The following is a 19,609-nucleotide window of genomic DNA, read 5'->3' as shown; positions in this document are numbered from 1 at the left end:
GTGACTGTGTGTGTATTTATGCATGCATGTGTGTGTGTGTGTATGTATGTATGTGACTGTGTGTGTATTTATGCATGCATGTGTGTGTGTGTATGTATGTGACTGTGTGTGTATTTATGCATGAATGTGTGTGTGTGTATGTATGTGACTGTGTGTGTATTCATGTATGTGTGTATGTATGTATGTGACTGTGTGTGTATGTATGCATGTATGTGTGTGTGTGTATGTATGTGACTGTGTGTGTATTTATGCATGTATGTGTATGTATGTGACTCTGTGTGTATTTATGCATGCATGTGTGTGTGTGTATGTATGTATGTATGTATGTGACTCGGTGTGTATTTATGCATGCATGTGTGTGTGTGTATGTATGTATGTATGTGACTCGGTGTGTATTTATGCATGTATGTGTGTGTGTGTATGTATGTATGTGACTTTGTGTGTATTTATGCATGTATGTGTGTGTGTATGTATGTATGTGACTCTGTGTGTATTTATGTATGTATGTGTGTGTGTGTATGTATGTATGTATGTATGTGACTGTGTGTATGTATGCATGTATAATGTGACTGTGTGTATATGTATGTGACTGTGAGTGTATTTATGCATGTATGTGTGTGTGTATGTATGTATGTGACTTTGTGTGTATTTATGCATGTATGTGTGTGTGTATGTATGTATGTATGTGACTGTGTGTATTTATGTGTGTGTGTGTGTTTGTGGAACCAGCAAATTACAGACCTTGTTACTACAGCAAGGGGGGGGGGGGTAAACAGTGTCACTATACAGTACCACTATATACAGTACGGGGGGCTGGACCATGCCACAGACTACTGTGGTCACTTTATAAAGTACTGGGGTGGGTAGGGTCAGGCCAGTCATCTCACCGGCAGATTACAGACTGTGTCACTGACTCACTATATACAGTATTGGCGGGTTAAACACTGTCACTATATACAGTAATAGGGGATCAGACCATCTCACAGACTGTGGGCACAGGGTACCTCCTTTTGCAGACGTAATCTGATTCACATTTTTTTTCTGTGTTAAATGTTTAAAAAAAAGCTATGTATCAAATTCACTTTTTTTTCATTTGGGGGGGTGGGGGGTGGATGGGTGGGGGCCCTTCTTAGATTCTTGCACCTGGGCCCTGTGAATTCTAGTTACGCCTCTGGATATCCTCAAAATGAGGCCTGAGGACAGGTTTGAAAAACAGTGGTTCAGAGAAATGTTTTTGCATTGCAAAATAAATAAATATGCCATGGTTAGAAACTTCCCTGAAATACTACCATGGAATTAATGTCCGACATATTTTAATAAAAAAAATAATGTTAAAAACAGCAAATATTTGCATTTAATGTATGTTAATCTTATTTCTCTACCTATGGAAAATACAGATCTCAACCTGTTTGATTTATTAAAGAAGCTTAAATACTAGACATTAGACAAGTCCTGATTGAAAAACATAAACCTTTCTTTGGCATGTATCACTTCATCATGTCATTAAATGAATGAATACTAAATCAGTTATTAAACTGAATGATATATAGATTAATTGCAAGTGTTGATAAAAAAGGCTTGTTCTGTTGCATCTAAACTGATATTTATATGACATTTATTACCCTAAATAAAATTTGTGCTAGCAATTCTATAAGAATACTAATCATATTTTTGCATTGGTGAAGGAAAAAAACAACAAGCAGTTGAATAAATTCCAGGTCATATGCTGTAGTATATTTTACATAAACTGATTATTGTCATTGTTTTTACACTTGGTAGAACACGCTTGTGCTATGCTATTGTTGCATGACATTCCAAATGATACATAGTTTATTTTTAGACAGGGGCTCTCAAAGTAGTTTTTTTTTAGCTGCTAGTACAGAGTTCTTTCAGACACAGTCATATTATTGAGAAACCTTTGTTGAAATCAAGAAGGGAAATGGGGAATTACAAGTCTAGACCAACACAAACTTGTACCGGTAAAGTATTTGTCTTTTTCGTCTATTGTGAAAATTTAAATTTTTTATAGAACGTTTTGTATTGTTGATGTTTAAATAAACGTAACTGTGAAAAGTAAATGATCAGAATTTTTAGATTCTGTTTTTTTATTGTCCTGTAAACTTTACCCATCAAAAATAGCATTTATGTTATTGTGAGTCTCTTTTCTGTATATTTATATACATTATTTTATAATAACTGGATTTATATGAACTCTTTTATGTTTATAAGTCTATATGCTTTTTTAGAGTCAACTTAGATTTGGATATTATGATATGTGGATCCTAAATTGGTACTTTTAATTGCTGATTTCAGGTTTTTATGGTCAATTGTTTTGTGATTTATAACTAGAAACATGTATCTTTGATACATTTAGACACTGCTGCTTAGATATACGACATCTTTAACCCTTTGAGTGCTAAGCACTTTTCCACCTGGGTGCTAAGATTTTTTTAATGTTGTTTTTATTATTTTATTTTTTTCAACAATGTTTTTTTTTTTACTTTTTAAGACCCCCAATACTTACACTGCTGCAAAGGTTAGGCGATTACCTTTCCAACGGTGGGCCTTGGGGGTCTGTAGCTGCTTAGATGCCTGAGATACAGGCTTCTAAGCAGCATGTCCCCATCTCCTATACTTAACATTGTTAAAGGGACATGAAACCCACATTTTTTTCTTTCATTATTTAGAAAGAACATACAATTTTAAACAACTTTCTAATTTACTTCTATTATCTAATATGCTTCATTCCCTTGATATAATTTGCTGAAAAGCATATCTAGATAGGCTCCGTAGCTGCTGATTGGTAGCTGCACATAGATGCCTTGTGTGATTGGCTCACCCATGTGCATTGCTGTTTCTTCAAAAAAGGATATCTGAAGAATGAAGCAAATCAGATAATAGAAGTAAATTGGAAAATTGTTTAAAATTGTACCCTCTATCTGAATCACAAAAGAAAATTTGGGGGTTTACTGTCCCTTTAAGTATAAATAAAGTTGCATGGTGATGTCATCACGTTATTGCGCGTGACATCACCACGCAAATCGGGAAGCCCCGGCGATGCCTGCCACTCTACAGGCACAATCACTGGGGTAGGAGCGGGTGGGAGAGTGCTAGTGACAGCTCTGAGCCGTCATTAGCACCAGAGTGGGAAACTCTGTGACGGCTCAGAGCCGTCATTAGCACTCAAAGGGTTAAAGGAGAAACCCCAAAAATGTATTTTGTGATCCGAACAGAACATATAATTTTATTCAACTTTCCAATTTACTTCTATTGTCAAATTTGATTCATTCTCTTGTTATACTTTGCTGAAGGAACATTGGCAGCTAGCTGAACACGTCTAGTTAGCCAATAACAAGAGACAAATGTGTACAGGCACCAATCAGCAACTAGTGTAGGATATGTGAGTATTCTTTTTCGACAAGGGATACTAAGAGAACAAAGCACATTTGTTAATAGAAGTGAAATTAAAAGTGTCTTTAAATGACATGCTCTATCTGAATCATGCAACTTTAATGTTTACTTTCCTATCCCTTTAATGTCATTTATGTACTTATTGTTTTAGCCCTTCTTAAAATGTGTTTATTTATACATTGGTAGTTCATGTGGTTAGTCTAAAAAGGGACAGTAAAGTCAAAATAAAACTTTTATGATTTAAATACAGCAAATCATATTAAACAACTTTCCAATTTTCTTCTATCTAATTTGCTTTGTTCTCTTGCTATCCTTTGTTGAAACACATACCTAGGTAGGGTCAGGAGCATCAATGCACTTCTGGAAGTCAGTTGGTGATTGGTAGCTACACATATATGCTAACAATGTGTTCAGCTAGCTCCCAAAGGTGCATTGCTGCTCCTACAAAAAAGGATACCAAGAGATCAAAGCAATTTTGATCACAGAAATAAATTGTAAAGTTGTTTAAAATTGTATGTTCTATCTGATTCATGAAAGAAACATTTTTGGTTTCATGTCCCTTTAACCAATCCAGTATGTGCTAGTATTTTAAACTTATGGTTAAAGGGACACTGTACCCAAAAAGAATATTTTGTGATTCAGATAGAGCATGAAATTTTAAGCAACTTTCTAATTTACTCCTATTATCAAATTTTCTTCATTCTCTTGGTATCTTTATTTGAAATGCAAGAATGTAAGTTTAGATGCCGGCTCATTTTTGTGAACAACCTGAGTTGTTCTTGCTGATTGGTGGATAAATTCATCCACCAATAAAAAAGTGCTGTCCAGAGTACTGAAACCCAAAAAAAGCTTAGATGCCTTCTTTTTCAAATAATGATAGCAAGATCAACGAAGAAAAATTGATAATAGGAGTAAATTAGAAAGTTGCTTAAAATTGCATCTATCTGAATCACAAAAGAAAAAATGTTGGTTCAGTGTCCCTTTAATGTTTTATAGCAACAGCATCTATGACTAAGACGTTAGCCGTAACGTGTCCTATCTTTTTGATTGATGTTTTACTATATGAAGTGATAATGTTTTAAAGTGACATGAAACCCATTTTTATTTTATTTGTGATTGAAACAGATCATACAATTTTAAAAAGTTTCCAATTTACTTCAATTATCAAATTAAAATGATTAAAATGGCATGCTCTTTCTGAATCATGAAAGAAAAAAACGTGGTTTTCATGCCCCTTTAAGCACATAAAATAAAGTTTAAAATTTTAATGAATTGCCAGTAAATACCTCTTTTATTCAGAATTTGTAGATCCCACAGTTCATGTTATACATAAAACCTTTAAAACAATGATGCATTAAATGATGCATTATTTAATACTAGTCCTAAAGCCTGTGTACACGGGCCATTTTTTGCAGTACAGCGGTCCCACCCCTTGCTCTCTCCCCCCTCTCTTTTGCTCTCTCTCCCCCCTCTCTTTTGCTTTCTCTCGACCCTCTCCTTTGCGCTCTCTCCCCCCTCTTTGGCTCTCTCCCCCTCTTTGGCTCTCTCCCCCCTCTTTGGCTCTCTCCCCCCTCTTTGGCTCTCTCCCCCCTCTTTTGCTCTCTCTCTCCCCCCTTTCTTTTGCTCTCTCTGCCCCCTCTTTTGTTCTCTCTCTCCCCCCTTTCTTTTGCTCTCTCTGCCCCCTCTTTTGTTCTCTCTCCCCCCTCTTTGGCTCTCTTTCCTCCCTCTTTGGCTCTCTCCCCTCTTTTGCTCTCTCTCCTCTTTGGCTCTCTTTCCTCTTTTTCTTTCTCTCTCCCCCCTCTTTGGCTCTCTCTCTCCCCTCTTTGGCTCTCCCCCCCACCTCTATTTGGCTCTCTCCCCCCTCTTTGGCTCTCTCTCACCCCTCTTTTTGGCTCTCTCACCCCCTTTTTGGCCCTCTCCCCCCCTCTTTGGCCCTTCCCCCCCCCCTTGCTCTGTGCTGAGTGTCAGGATCCAAACGGCCAGGTATGTTTGTCACGTGCAGTCTCTACTGCGCATGACTGCATCTGACAAACATACTTGGCCATTTATTATACAGGATTCTGGTGATCTTAATCATTCATCATTTTGTTTTGCTTTAGATGAATGGAAGAAAAAGGTTAGTGAGTCCTATGCAGTTATTGTTGAAAGACTTGAAGAAGACTTTCAAATTAAAGAAAAGGAATTAGTAGAACTTAAAAAAGTTTTCAGGTAAGGTTATCCCACCCATATGTACACCTTCTTTTTTTTCCCTTAAAGGGACATTCCGGTCAAAATTAAAATGTACATAGATGAAGTGCATCTTTTAATATAAACATATTTACAGTATATATTTATTGGCAAAAAATGCTTCTAGTAAAAACTTTCATAATTTTAGTGTTAACATTTTTCTCTGCACGTGCATGTGAAGCATAACTAGATAGTCTCATGTTAAATACTACAGCTGCTCATAAAGCCAGTGGGGCTTGTATCATGTCCCCAATTAACAAATTGAGTAATTACCAAATGGTACAAGCACCTTAGGCTCTCTGTATATAAAATGCTGGTGCACTGTGCATACTTATATACACTTTTGAAAGAGCTATAGCTTTTATTAGAAGCATTTTTGCTAATACATGTATATTACAAAAATGTTTCTATTTAAAACTGAAATGCATCCATGTGGATTCCAATTTGGGCTGGAATGTCCCTTTAAAGGGGGAGTACACTGTACAATTGTTTTATATTAATGTATGTTCAATAACTTATACCAGTTGCAGCGTATAAAATGTATGAGAAATTACATTTTCAGGTTTATTTGTGTATATGAAGTAGCAGGTTTTGTGCCTAGGTAATATCATATATCATTATATTATCACTTTGTGTACACACACTTGCTTCCTTATCTTATATTTGTGTGGAAAACTAAAGCTCAATACATATAGAGAACAATGGAAAATTATCATTTTATTTCTTAACTATCCTGCACCCCACTGGACCAAATAAAGAGGAAAAATTATTGTCTTTTAGTCATTTATTTAACTTTTAGCTTAAAAAAAGCACGTAGGCACACAGCAGCAAACAAAAAGCAACGTTTCGCGTTATTCACCCTTAATCATGCTAATAACCCGAAACATTGCTTTTTGTTTGCTGCTGTGTGCCTACATGCTTTTGTAAGCTAAAAGTTAAATAAATGACATAAAGACAAGAAGTTTTCCTCTTTATTTGATGCTGTGGACCCTTGCTGTTGTGGATACATTGAGAGGTGTTTGCAGTGGCCCTCTACCACCTGCACCAGGTAGTGTGCTGTTTGTCTGTTCTGAACTGCACCCCACTGGGAGTGTCATTTCTTCTGCTGGCTGTGTTTACTTAGGATATTCAATAGCTGAGACTCCAGTATCAAAACTTTCAGTATAGGTTGGGAAACCACAAGCTAAATCAGCTATTTCAAAGGCCAAAATAGGAGTAAAGGAGCTACTTGTAAACAATTTAATACACTCCAGCAGGTAAAATGGATCATTGGGAACAATTTAAATGGTAGAATTTTTTTGGGTGAACTGTCCCTTTAATTCACCATTTTGATGTATTTGTTAAAATATTTGTTTGCATATTGATAAATATGTGTTAGTTTAACTTAGATTGCTTGATTATCAAGCAGACTATAAAACAGTAATTGTACATATTAACCTCAAAAAAGAGACACAGACACAATTTCTGTGTAGCTTCTAAGTCTGTACATTGTTATGTAGGAGAAGTTTGTAGTGGACTTTTTTTTAAAGCATTTCAGATTTTATCATGAGTGTGGACTCATCATCTCCAATGGCTAGAATTTTGATTACATCAAACCATGTCATCGGTTCTTGGAGCATGTACAGTATGGTAGACAAATACATATGCATAGGACCTCCAGATATTCTGACAGCAGGTTGTGTGGACATTAAAGATGCATAAAGTTAATAGTTTATTGTACAACTTCAGCATAATATTGTAGTTCACTCTGCAAAGTAAAATCTGCTTTAAAAAGGTGTTTTTTTGGTGTGTTTTTTTTTTAATCAAAGAGGTTGACTCCTCTAAAATGCCCCCACAAGTCTAATTAAAAATTAGTAAATACTTACATGTGATTCACAGGCTAGATGTGAACACTAGGAGTTAAAATAGTGAAGTTAATTTTTTTTTTTAAAATTGCAAATAATACAGCTTTATAAGTTATATACTTTTCACTAATTCTCATTGGTATACTTTCCACTAATTCTCATTGGTATACTTTCCACTAATTCTCATTGGTATACTTTTCACTAATTCTCATTGGTATACTTTCCACTAATTCTCATTGGTATACTTTTAACTAATTCTCATTGGTATACTTTCCACTAATTCTCATTAGTATACTTTCCACTAATTCTCATTAGTATACTTTCCACTAATTCTCATTGGTATACTTTTCACTAATTCTCATTGGTATACTTTCCACTAATTCTCATTAGTATACTTTCCACTAATTCTCATTAGTATACTTTCCACTAATTCTCATTAGTATACTTTCCACTAATTCTCATTGGTATACTTTCCACTAATTCTCATTGGTATACTTTCCACTAATTCTCATTAGTATACTTTCCACTAATTCTCATTGGTATACTTTCCACTAATTCTCATTAGTATACTTTCCACTAATTCTCATTGGTATACTTTCCACTAATTCTCATTAGTATACTTTCCACTAATTCTCATTGGTATACTTTCCACTAATTCTCATTGGTATACTTTTCACTAATTCTCATTGGTATACTTTCCACTAATTCTCATTAGTATACTTTCCACTAATTCTCATTAGTATACTTTCCACTAATTCTCATTAGTATACTTTCCACTAATTCTCATTGGTATACTTTCCACTAATTCTCATTGGTATACTTTCCACTAATTCTCATTAGTATACTTTCCACTAATTCTCATTGGTATACTTTCCACTAATTCTCATTAGTATACTTTCCACTAATTCTCATTGGTATACTTTCCACTAATTCTCATTAGTATACTTTCCACTAATTCTCATTAGTATACTTTCCACTAATTCTCATTAGTATACTTTCCACTAATTCTCATTGGTATACTTTCCACTAATTCTCATTGGTATACTTTCCACTAATTCTCATTAGTATACTTTCCACTAATTCTCATTGGTATACTTTCCACTAATTCTCATTAGTATACTTTCCACTAATTCTCATTGGTATACTTTCCACTAATTCTCATTAATATACTTTCCACTAATTCTCATTGGTATACTTTCCACTAATTCTCATTAGTATACTTTCCACTAATTTTCATTGGTATACTCTCCACTAATTCTCATTAGTACACTTTCCACTAATTCTCATTAGTATACTTTCCACTAATTCTCATTGGTATACTTAATTCTCATCCACTTATTCTCATTAGTATACTTTCCACTAATTCTCATTGGTATACTTTCCACTAATTCTCATTAGTATACTTTCCACTAATTCTCATTGGTATACTTTCCACTAATTCTCATTAGTATACTTTCATCTAATTCTCATTGGTATACTTTCCACTAATTCTCATTGGTATACTTTCCACTAATTCTCATTGGTATACTTTCCACTAATTAATGATAAATACTTTCTGTTAATGCTCATTGGTTACTAGGTAGTTTATTTTTGTGTTTTGTATGCATTATTGTGCAACATGTATGTGTTTATGTTTGTGTGTTGAGTGCATATGTGTTCTTCTCTAATTGAAAAAAAAACTAAGAAAAAAAAAGAAACTATGAAAATAGATTTATTGAAAGAATCTGAAATGAATTATTTAAAGAAGAATATATCTTTAAAACACATTTTTTTTAACAAATGTAAGACAAACCAAATCTGGAGAATAACAAATTTAGGCCTAGATTTGGAGTTCGGCGGTAGCCGTCAAAACCAGAGTTAGAGGCTCCTAACGCTGGTTTTGGCCGCCCGCTGGTATTTCGAGTCAGTGATTAAAGGGTCTAACGCTCACTTTTCAGCTGCGACTTTTCCATACCGCAGATCCCCCTACGCCATTTGCGTATCCTATCTTTTCAATGGGATCTTTCTAACGCTGGTATTTAGAGTCGTTTCTGAAGTGAGCGTTAGAGCTCTAACGACAAAATTCCAGCCGCCTGAAAATAGCAGGAGTTAAGAGCTTTCTGGCTAACGCCGGTTCATAAAGCTCTTAACTACTGTACCCTAAAGTACACTAACACCCATAAACTACCTATGTACCCCTAAACCGAGCTCCCCCCACATCGCCGCCACTCGATTAAAATTTTTAACCCCTAATCTGCCGACCGCCACCTACGTTATACTTATGTACCCCTAATCTGCTACCCCTAACACCGCCGACCCCTATATTATATTTATTAACCCCTAATCTGCCCCCCTCAACGTCGCCGACACCTGCCTACACTTATTAACCCCTAATCTGCCGAGCGGACCTGAGCGCTACTATAATAAAGTTATTAACCCCTAACCCGCCTCACTAACCCTATCATAAATAGTATTAACCCCTAATCTGCCCTCCCTAACATCGCCGACACCTACCTTCAATTATTAACCCCTAATCTGACGACCGGAGCTCACCGCTATTCTAATAAATTGATTAACCCCTAAAGCTAAGTCTAACCCTAACACTAACACCCCCCTAACTTAAATATAATTTACATCTAACGAAATTAATTAACTCTTATTAAATAAATGATTCCTATTTAAAGCTAAATACTTACCTGTAAAATAAATCCTAATATAGCTACAATATAAATTATAATTATATTATAGCTATTTTAGGATTAATATTTATTTTACAGGCAACTTGGTATTTATTTTAACTAGGTACAATAGCTATTAAATAGTTAAGAACTATTTAATAGCTACCTAGTTAAAATAATAACAAATTTACCTGTAAAATAAATCCTAACCTAAGATATAATTAAACCTAACACTACCCTATCAATAAAATAATTAAATAAACTACCTACAATTACATACAATTAACCTAACACTACACTATCAATAAATAAATTAAATACAATTGCTACAAATAAATACAATTAAATAAACTAGCTAAAGTACAAAAAATAAAAAAGAACTAAGTTACAAAAAATAAAAAAATATTTACAAACATAAGAAAAATATTACAACAATTTTAAACTAATTACACCTACTCTAAGCCCCCTAATAAAATAACAAAGCCCCCCAAAATAAAAAAATTCCCTACCCTATTCTAAATTAAAAAAAGTTACAAGCTCTTTTACCTTACCAGCCCTGAACAGGGCCCTTTGCGGGGCATGCCCCAAGAATTTCAGCTCTTTTGCCTGTAAAAGAATAAATACAATACCCCCCCCCCAACATTACAACCCACCACCCACATACCCCTAATCTAACCCAAACCCCCCTTAAATAAACCTAACACTAAGCCCCTGAAGATCTTCCTACCTTGTCTTCACCATACCAGGTTCACCGATCCGTCCTGGCTCCAACATCTTCATCCAACCCAAGCGGGGGTTGGCGATCCATCATCCGGTGCTGAAGAGGTCCAGAAGAGGCTCCAAAGTCTTCCTCCTATCTGGCAAGAAGAGGACATCCGGACCGGCAAACATCTTCTCCAAGCGGCATCTTCGATCTTCTTCCATCCGGTGCGGAGCGGGTCCATCTTGAAGCAGGCGACGCGGATCCATCCTCTTCTTCCGTTGTCTCCCGACTAATGACGGTTCCTTTAAGGGACGTCATCCAAGATGGCGTCCCTCGAATTCCGATTGGCTGATAGGATTCTATCAGCCAATCGGAATTAAGGTAGGAATTTTCTGATTGGCTGATGGAATCAGCCAATCAGAATCAAGTTCAATCCGATTGGCTGATCCAATCAGCCAATCAGATTGAGCTCGCATTCTATTGGCTGATCGGAACAGCCAATAGAATGCGAGCTCAATCTGATTGGCTGATTGGATCAGCCAATCGGATTGAACTTGATTCTGATTGGCTGATTCCATCAGCCAATCAGAAAATTCCTACCTTAATTCCGATTGGCTGATAGAATCCTATCAGCCAATCGGAATTCGAGGGACGCCATCTTGGATGACGTCCCTTAAAGGAACCGTCATTCGTCGGGAGACAACGGAAGAAGAGGATGGATCCGCGTCGCCTGCTTCAAGATGGACCCGCTCCGCACCGGATGGAAGAAGATCGAAGATGCCGCTTGGAGAAGATGTTTGCCGGTCCGGATGTCCTCTTCTTGCCGGATAGGAGGAAGACTTTGGAGCCTCTTCTGGACCTCTTCAGCACCGGATGATGGATCGCCAACCCCCGCTTGGGTTGGATGAAGATGTTGGAGCCAGGACGGATCGGTGAACCTGGTATGGTGAAGACAAGGTAGGAAGATCTTCAGGGGCTTAGTGTTAGGTTTATTTAAGGGGGGTTTGGGTTAGATTAGGGGTATGTGGGTGGTGGGTTGTAATGTTGGGGGGGGGTATTGTATTTATTCTTTTACAGGCAAAAGAGCTGAAATTCTTGGGGCATGCCCCGCAAAGGGCCCTGTTCAGGGCTGGTAAGGTAAAAGAGCTTGTAACTTTTTTTAATTTAGAATAGGGTAGGGAATTTTTTATTTTGGGGGGCTTTGTTATTTTATTAGGGGGCTTAGAGTAGGTGTAATTAGTTTAAAATTGTTGTAATATTTTTCTTATGTTTGTAAATATTTTTTTATTTTTTGTAACTTAGTTCTTTTTTATTTTTTGTACTTTAGCTAGTTTATTTAATTGTATTTATTTGTAGGAATTGTGTTTAATTAATTTATTGATAGTGTAGTGTTAGGTTAATTGTAGGTAATTGTAGGTAGTTTATTTAATTAATTTATTGATAGGGTAGTGTTAGGTTTAATTATATCTTAGGTTAGGATTTATTTTACAGGTAAATTTGTTATTATTTTAACTAGGTAACTATTAAATAGTTCTTAACTATTTAATAGCTATTGTACATGGTTAAAATAATTAAAAAGTTGCCTGTAAAATAAATATTAATCCTAAAATAGCTATAATATAATTATAATTTATATTGTAGCTATATTAGGATTTATTTTACAGGTAAGTATTTAGCTTTAAATAGGAATAAGTTATTTAATAAGAGTTAATTTATTTAGTTAGATGTAAATTATATTTAACTTAGGGGGGTGTTAGTATTAGGGTTAGACTTAGCTTTAGGGGTTAATACATTTATTATAGTAGCGGTGAGGTCCGCTCGGCAGATTAGGGGTTAATAATTGAAGGTAGGTGTCGGCGATGTTAGGGAGGGCAGATTAGGGGTTAATACTATTTATGATAGGGTTAGTGAGGCGGATTAGGGGTTAATAACTTTATTATAGTAGCGCTCAGGTCCGCTCGGCAGATTAGGAGTTAATAAATGTAGGCAGGTGTCGGCGACGTTGAGGGGGGCAGATTAGGGGTTAATAAATATAATATAGGGGTCGGCGATGTTAGGGCAGCAGATTAGGGGTACATAGGGATAACGTAGGTTGCGGCGGTTTACGGAGCGGCAGATTAGCGGTTAAAAAAAATATGCAGGTGTCAGCGATAGCGGGGGCGGCAGATTAGGGGTTAATAAGTGTAAGGTTAGGGGTGTTTAGACTCGGGGTACATGTTAGAGTGTTAGGTGCAGACGTAGGAAGTGTTTCCCCATAGGAAACAATGGGGCTGCGTTAGGAGCTGAACGCTGCTTTTTTGCAGGTGTTAGGTTTTTTTTCAGCTCAAACAGCCCCATTGTTTCCTATGGGAGAATCGTGCACGAGCACGTTTTTGAGGCCGGCCGCGTCCGTAAGCAACTCTGGTATCGAGAGTTGCATTTGCGGTAAAAATGCTCTACGCTCCTTTTTTGGAGCCTAACGCAGCATTTGATTAAACTCTCGATACCAGAGTTAAATTTATGGTGCGGCCAGAAAAAAGCCCGCGGAGCGTTCACAGCCCTTTTACCGCCGAACTCCAAATCTAGGCCCTAGGATGGAACAATTTTTTTAATGATTAGTCTGAGACACATTTTTGGTCTATGCACATTTCTAATAGGCACTTCCTGGTAATATTCATTATGCATTAGTAGGAAGCACAAAAAGGTAAGAATTAGTAGGGCAAGACCAACTGATATGGATATATTAGTTTAAATTTAAATAAAACCAGCTTTTACTTCATATTTTGTAAGGCAAAAATAAATAAATCTCAACATATTTAAATTGTGTTTGTACACATAGATAATAGTATATATATATATATTTGAATTTAGCGTCCCTTTAAAATCACATAAATCACTTCATTAACTCAAAGGGACATAAAACACTAAATAAATGCTAAATACATTGATGTATCCAAAGCAAATATTAAACTGAGAATTATTTGCATTCTTTTTTTAAATTCTATTAGTTATTTAAATATTGCAAAAAATAAGTTTTAGTGTCTATAAAACAATGGGTGTTGCTGCCATGTTGTAACCTAGGTTTCCCTCTTTGCTGAGGTCAATAAGAGACAGTTACAAATGACCAATGACCGTTTGGAATATATCAGTGTTAAAGGGATAGTCTAGTCAAAATTAAACTTTTATGATTCAGAATGAGCATGTAATTATATGCAACTTTCTAATTTACTCCAATGATCCATTTTTTCTTCGTTGTCTTGGTATCTTTATTTGAAAAAGCAAGAATGTAAGCTTATGAGTCGGCCCATTTTTGGTTCAGCACCTGGGTAGCACTTGCTGATTGGTGTCTAAATGTAGCCACCAATCAGCAAGCGCTACCCAGGTTCTGAACCAAAAATAGGCCAGCTTCTAAGCTTACATTCTTGCTTTTTAAATAAAGATACAAAGAGCCAAGAGAACAAAGAAAAAATGATAACTGGAGTAAATTAGAAAGTAGCTAAAAATTGCAAGCTCTATTTAAATCATGAAAGTTTAATTATGACTAGACTATCCCTTTAAGTCTGTAATCTGCACTTCTAACAGGAATTGTAAAAGCCCACACTTTACAGAGTTAAATTACAGGAATAAAAGAACAAAATAAATCATAAATATATATTGAAACTATTTTTTTTCACTAAATATAATCAAATATTTTATACTACAGTGGTAAAGTGCTTAAAGATCCCTTAAAGGATCGTTACATACAGTATAATTGCATAATCGACAGAGGCATAATAGAAAGACAATGCAGTCTAAATTCACAAGAGTATAAGTTTTTTTTTTTTTTTTTAGAAATTTCAGTTACTTCCATTTCACTCTCTCCCGTATCATGTGAGAGATATCAGCCAATCACAAAACACAGTATGTACTGCAAACTCATGCTCATTCTCAGTAGAAGCTGGCGCCTCAGAGAGTGGGTATATTAAAAGTCTGGTTAGGAGGTGGTAGTAAGTGCGCTAAAAAGAAGCTAAAGGTATCCTAAATTAGAAAACAATTATTGGGTATATATAGTATATATATTAGAAATAGTTAGACATATCTATGGTGCAAGATATAATATATGTGATAAAGGTTCCACAGTCCTATTTAAAATAAAAAGGGGGGGGGGGATAATAGATCTATGAAATTGGACCAATGTCCGTGAAAAGATATAATGGTGTTATGATTCCTACTCTGGGATAATGATAATAAAGCAGTCTATCAAATGTGTTCTATTCTAAAAGAAAAAATATTTGTAAAATTATGTGGCAAATAGCAGTGTTGCAATATATTAGTGAAAAAGTATACTGTGATACTAAGAAGTGGATATATATAGTTACTTTCTAACGAAAGTGTTAAACATAAACAATGTGTATAACTGTAGTGCAAAAAACATTAATAATATACACTGTTAATATATACTAGATATCAAAAAATTACTGGGAAAATAGTCTAAAAATTACTTGCAGCCTTATTCATATATAAAAAATATTTTTATTTATACACAACCACAAATCAAATTTAAACTAAAAACAAGGGGACGTCTCCTCAGAGATAAAAAGTTAAAATCAATATTAGACAGGTTGATATTCCACACCAGATACTTTGTAAGCAAAATACTTTGCTGAGAGATGTATTTTTAATCCACTCTGTTTATACAGGGAGAAACAGTCTCTTTTTATTACATCAAACCTTTTTGTAAATTGTCGTTGCCTTATAGATAGGCTTTGCTGACCAGGTTCAAGGTTGAGCAATGTAGCAATAGTAAGACTTCTTATAACACGATACAGTCATTAAACCTTATTAATCTTAATGCTTTAAGGTTCTTTTTACTCACTTCACCACTCGTGTGGTACCGATATCGTCTGTTCAGCTCCAAGTTTCTAAACCGAATCAGTGCGCCGCGTGTGTCTTGGCGTCTGACGTCATCGGTAAACTTCAACAGCTGCTAATGTGGTTATCGGCTTTCTGGATGTTCAAATCGTTAGTTGTTGTGGAGATAATTATCTTTTCTATTTCAGCCAGATTCATGTGATATTTTACCAAATAACACAGCCACTCAGATAAACGCGTTTCGCTCACCAGGGAGCTTTAATCTTGAAAAGCTCCCTGGTGAGTGAAACGCGTTGATCTGAGTGGCTGTGTTATTTGGTAAAATATCACATGAATGAGGACATTCCACATCTAAAGACTTTTCATAGCCTTGCATTATAACCCGGGTTATCCACATATCTACAATCTCTTATACTTTCTTTTAGTTTAAATTTGATTTGTGGTTGTGTATAAATAAAAATATTTTTTATATATGAATAAGGCTGCAAGTAATTTTTAGACTATTTTCCCAGTAATTTTTTGATATCTAGTATATATTAACAGTGTATATTATTAATGTTTTTTGCACTACAGTTATACACATTGTTTATGTTTAACACTTTCGTTAGAAAGTAACTATATATATCCACTTCTTAGTATCACAGTATACTTTTTCACTAATATATTGCAACACTGCTATTTGCCACATAATTTTACAAATATTTTTTCTTTTAGAATAGAACACATTTGATAGACTGCTTTATTATCATTATCCCAGAGTAGGAATCATAACACCATTATATCTTTTCACGGACATTGGTCCAATTTCATAGATCTATTATTCCCCCCCCCCTTTTTTATTTTAAATAGGACTGTGGAACCTTTATCACATATATTATATCTTGCACCATAGATATGTCTAACTATTTCTAATATATATACTATATATACCCAATAATTGTTTTCTAATTTAGGATACCTTTAGCTTCTTTTTAGCGCACTTACTACCACCTCCTAACCATGTTACATTTGAAAAGATAGAAGGATCTTTTCTCCTTTTATATTGTGTGGTATCCTCCTTCTAACCAGCGCTCTGCTTAAACACTTGTAATATTAAAAGTCTGTGCACATTTTGATAATATTTTTTTAAAATTGCATGCTCTATCTAAATCATGAAAGTTTAATTTTGACTTTAGTGTCCCTTTAAAATGGATTTAATCTACGGGACTCCCTTTGTGGACCTTCAGGTTATTACTGAAGATTTCTGCAGGTATTGGGGAAAGCAGGGAATTGAAAGGAAGAGGGACTGCAGACACGATATGCCTGTATAAAGGGCAGGGCCCATGCTTGTTGTTTTTGTTCTCTATTGTATAGATATAGCACTTGCACAGCTATTTGTCTTATTACCTAACCCTCTTGTAAGGGAATTACTATGTTTATTTTTTATGGTTAATTTACTAAGTTGTTATTGTACCCACACTACCATGCCCTTCTCTTAGAGCCACATATTGTTGTAGCACACCACACACTCCCTACTGAAACAATTGCAGAATGGATAGATGTTATCTCCGGTCAGAGAGATATCTGGTGCACACACTTTCTCACAATGTGTCCTAGCATATCTATGGTTTGTACTATTACCCACTTAGATGGCCCCAAATATTAAATTAATTTCTCATAACGTGAGAGGTTTGAATACGGATGTAAAAAGACGAGTGGCAATGAACCAATACATAAATATCAAAGCCAATATTCTTTTCTTACAGGAGACTAACTTTCTTAACAATCAGGTTCCTAAATACTGGTCCAGATATTTTCAACAACATTACCATGCCACAGCCTCTACTAAAAAAAGGGGAGTCTCCATCTTGATTCACTCTGCCCTTAATTTTACACTTGAATCCACAACCACAGATGAGGAAGGGAGATATTTAATAGTTAAAGGTCAAATTGACAACACAAACATAGTACTCTGCAATATATATGCACCCAATACAAAGCAGACAGAATTCTTTGCCCATATATCGTATCTTCTAACTTAGTGGTCCCAGAATAGGATCATAGTGGCTGGAGATTTTAATATTAACCTATCTCCGATCCCGACATCCAACCGGGAGACCTTGTCACATAAGAAACAACAACACAATCGGGATATTAAACACATTCAGGAACACCTTGCATCCCACAGTCTTATACCTGGCAGGCCTTATATGGTACTACAAACGACACCACCTACTACTCTGCTGCACATAAGTCTTACACAAGAATTGACTATATTTATACCAGCCAAATCTTTCATCCAATCTTACTCTCATCTGAGATTCACCCCTGCATTTGGTCCGACCACTCCATACTGTCGTTATCATTAGACAGGGTACAAGATAATAAACGAGAAAAATCGTGGTCCTATGACCCACAATACTTTAAGCAGCCCTCAGCACAGGTCCATATCTTAAAATATCTTAAAGAGTACTGGGACATAAATATAGATACCACCTCCAATCCTTTATATAAATGGGCAGCCCATAAAGCATATCTAAGGGGAATACTAATGCAGGGGAAAGCGGCACATACTAGACAACTTTGAAAACAGATATCTACACTCCACCAAGAGATAGCCAATTTAGAGAAGTTACACAGACTTACACACAATGAGACTGCCTTGAGAACCTTGCAGTCAAAAAGGACCACATTGGCTAACCTACTGACTACTAATGCAACTAAAACACTACATAAATTAAAAGTACAATACTTCATATATGCCAATAAACCGGACAGGTATCTGGCGCACAAAATACAGGAGAGAAATAAAGCTATGACTATTCCTATTATGCAACAAGCCAATGGAGATACGACAACATCTCCTCAGGGGATAGTTGACAAATTCGCAAGGTACTATGCCCAACTTTATGACGGACATAAGACTATACACTCACAAACTACTAAAAGAGACACACATAACTTTCTAATTGATGCACATTTCCCAGTTATCTCTGAGGAGGGCAAAAATACCTTAAATGCCCCCATATCTCCAGCAGAGGTCATACAGGTTATAAAAGAGTTAAAAGTGGGAAAGGCAGCGGGGCCGGATGGATTCCCAGGGGATTATTATAAACTATTCCGTACAACATTATTGACCCACCTCACAAAATTTTGTAATAATTTCTTAGAGGGCCGGGACATACCCGAGGAATTACTGGGAGCTAAGATTGTGGTCATTCCAAAAGCAGGGGAAAATCTTAAACTATGGGCCACCTATCACCCTATATCGCTCGTAAATCAAGATCTAAAGATATTTACCAAGATATTGGCCAACCGCTTAAAAACAATACTACCCTGACTTATCCACCCGGACCAGGTGGGCTTTGTGGCAAATAGGGAGGCCCCGGATAATATAAGAAGAATGATAAATATCATAGATCATCTTGGAAGAGAGAAAACACTTTCTCTGCTCCTATCTCTAGATGCGGAGAAGGCGTTCAATAGAATTGATTGGGGTTACATGATGATGGTACTGCGATGCATGGGTTTTGATGGTCCCTTTATTAAAGCAATCCAGGCAGTCTATTCTAACCCCACCGCACAGGTGGTATCAGCAGGCTACAGGTCTAAACCATTCCCCATAAGGAATGGGACAAGACAAGGATGCCCTCTTTCTCCCCTAATATTTGCAATCTGCATAGAGCCCCTAGCAGCTAGAATAAAACTGTCTCCAGACATCACTGGCGCCACAATAGCTAACCATGAATACAAACTCCCCCTGTTTGTGGATGAGATTTTGGTTACCGTTACAAGACCCCTGCTGTCTCTCCCGAATTATATAACCTTCTTGATAGGTTTTCACAGATGTCGGGATATAAAATCAATCTGGAGAAATGTGAGGCGCTACCAATAGCTTTACCCCCCATACGAAGAAAACTATAGAGCTTAACTTTGAATTTAAATGGGTGAAACATTCT

At 36.0% G+C, this 19,609-nt stretch overlaps 1 protein-coding gene across 1 annotated transcript in view; it reads left to right on the top strand.

The window, feature by feature from the left end:
• The first annotated feature begins 1,787 nt into the window (after positions 1-1,787).
• The window catches only part of TNNI3K (TNNI3 interacting kinase), a 587,433-nt gene continuing 569,611 nt past the window's right edge, over positions 1,788-19,609 (top strand). Inside the window, exons 1-2 of the mRNA XM_053693350.1 lie at positions 1,788-1,979; positions 5,511-5,619. Of these exons, the coding sequence (XP_053549325.1) occupies positions 1,940-1,979; positions 5,511-5,619 (149 nt within the window). The 5' untranslated portion in view covers positions 1,788-1,939. The remainder of the gene's footprint in view (positions 1,980-5,510; positions 5,620-19,609) is intronic.

The sequence above is a fragment of the Bombina bombina genome, chromosome 10 (genome assembly GCF_027579735.1).
Source record: "Bombina bombina isolate aBomBom1 chromosome 10, aBomBom1.pri, whole genome shotgun sequence".
NCBI lineage: Eukaryota > Metazoa > Chordata > Amphibia > Anura > Bombinatoridae > Bombina > Bombina bombina.
Note: the sequence above shows the minus strand (reverse complement) of the source record. Positions and strands in the feature narration are given on the sequence as shown.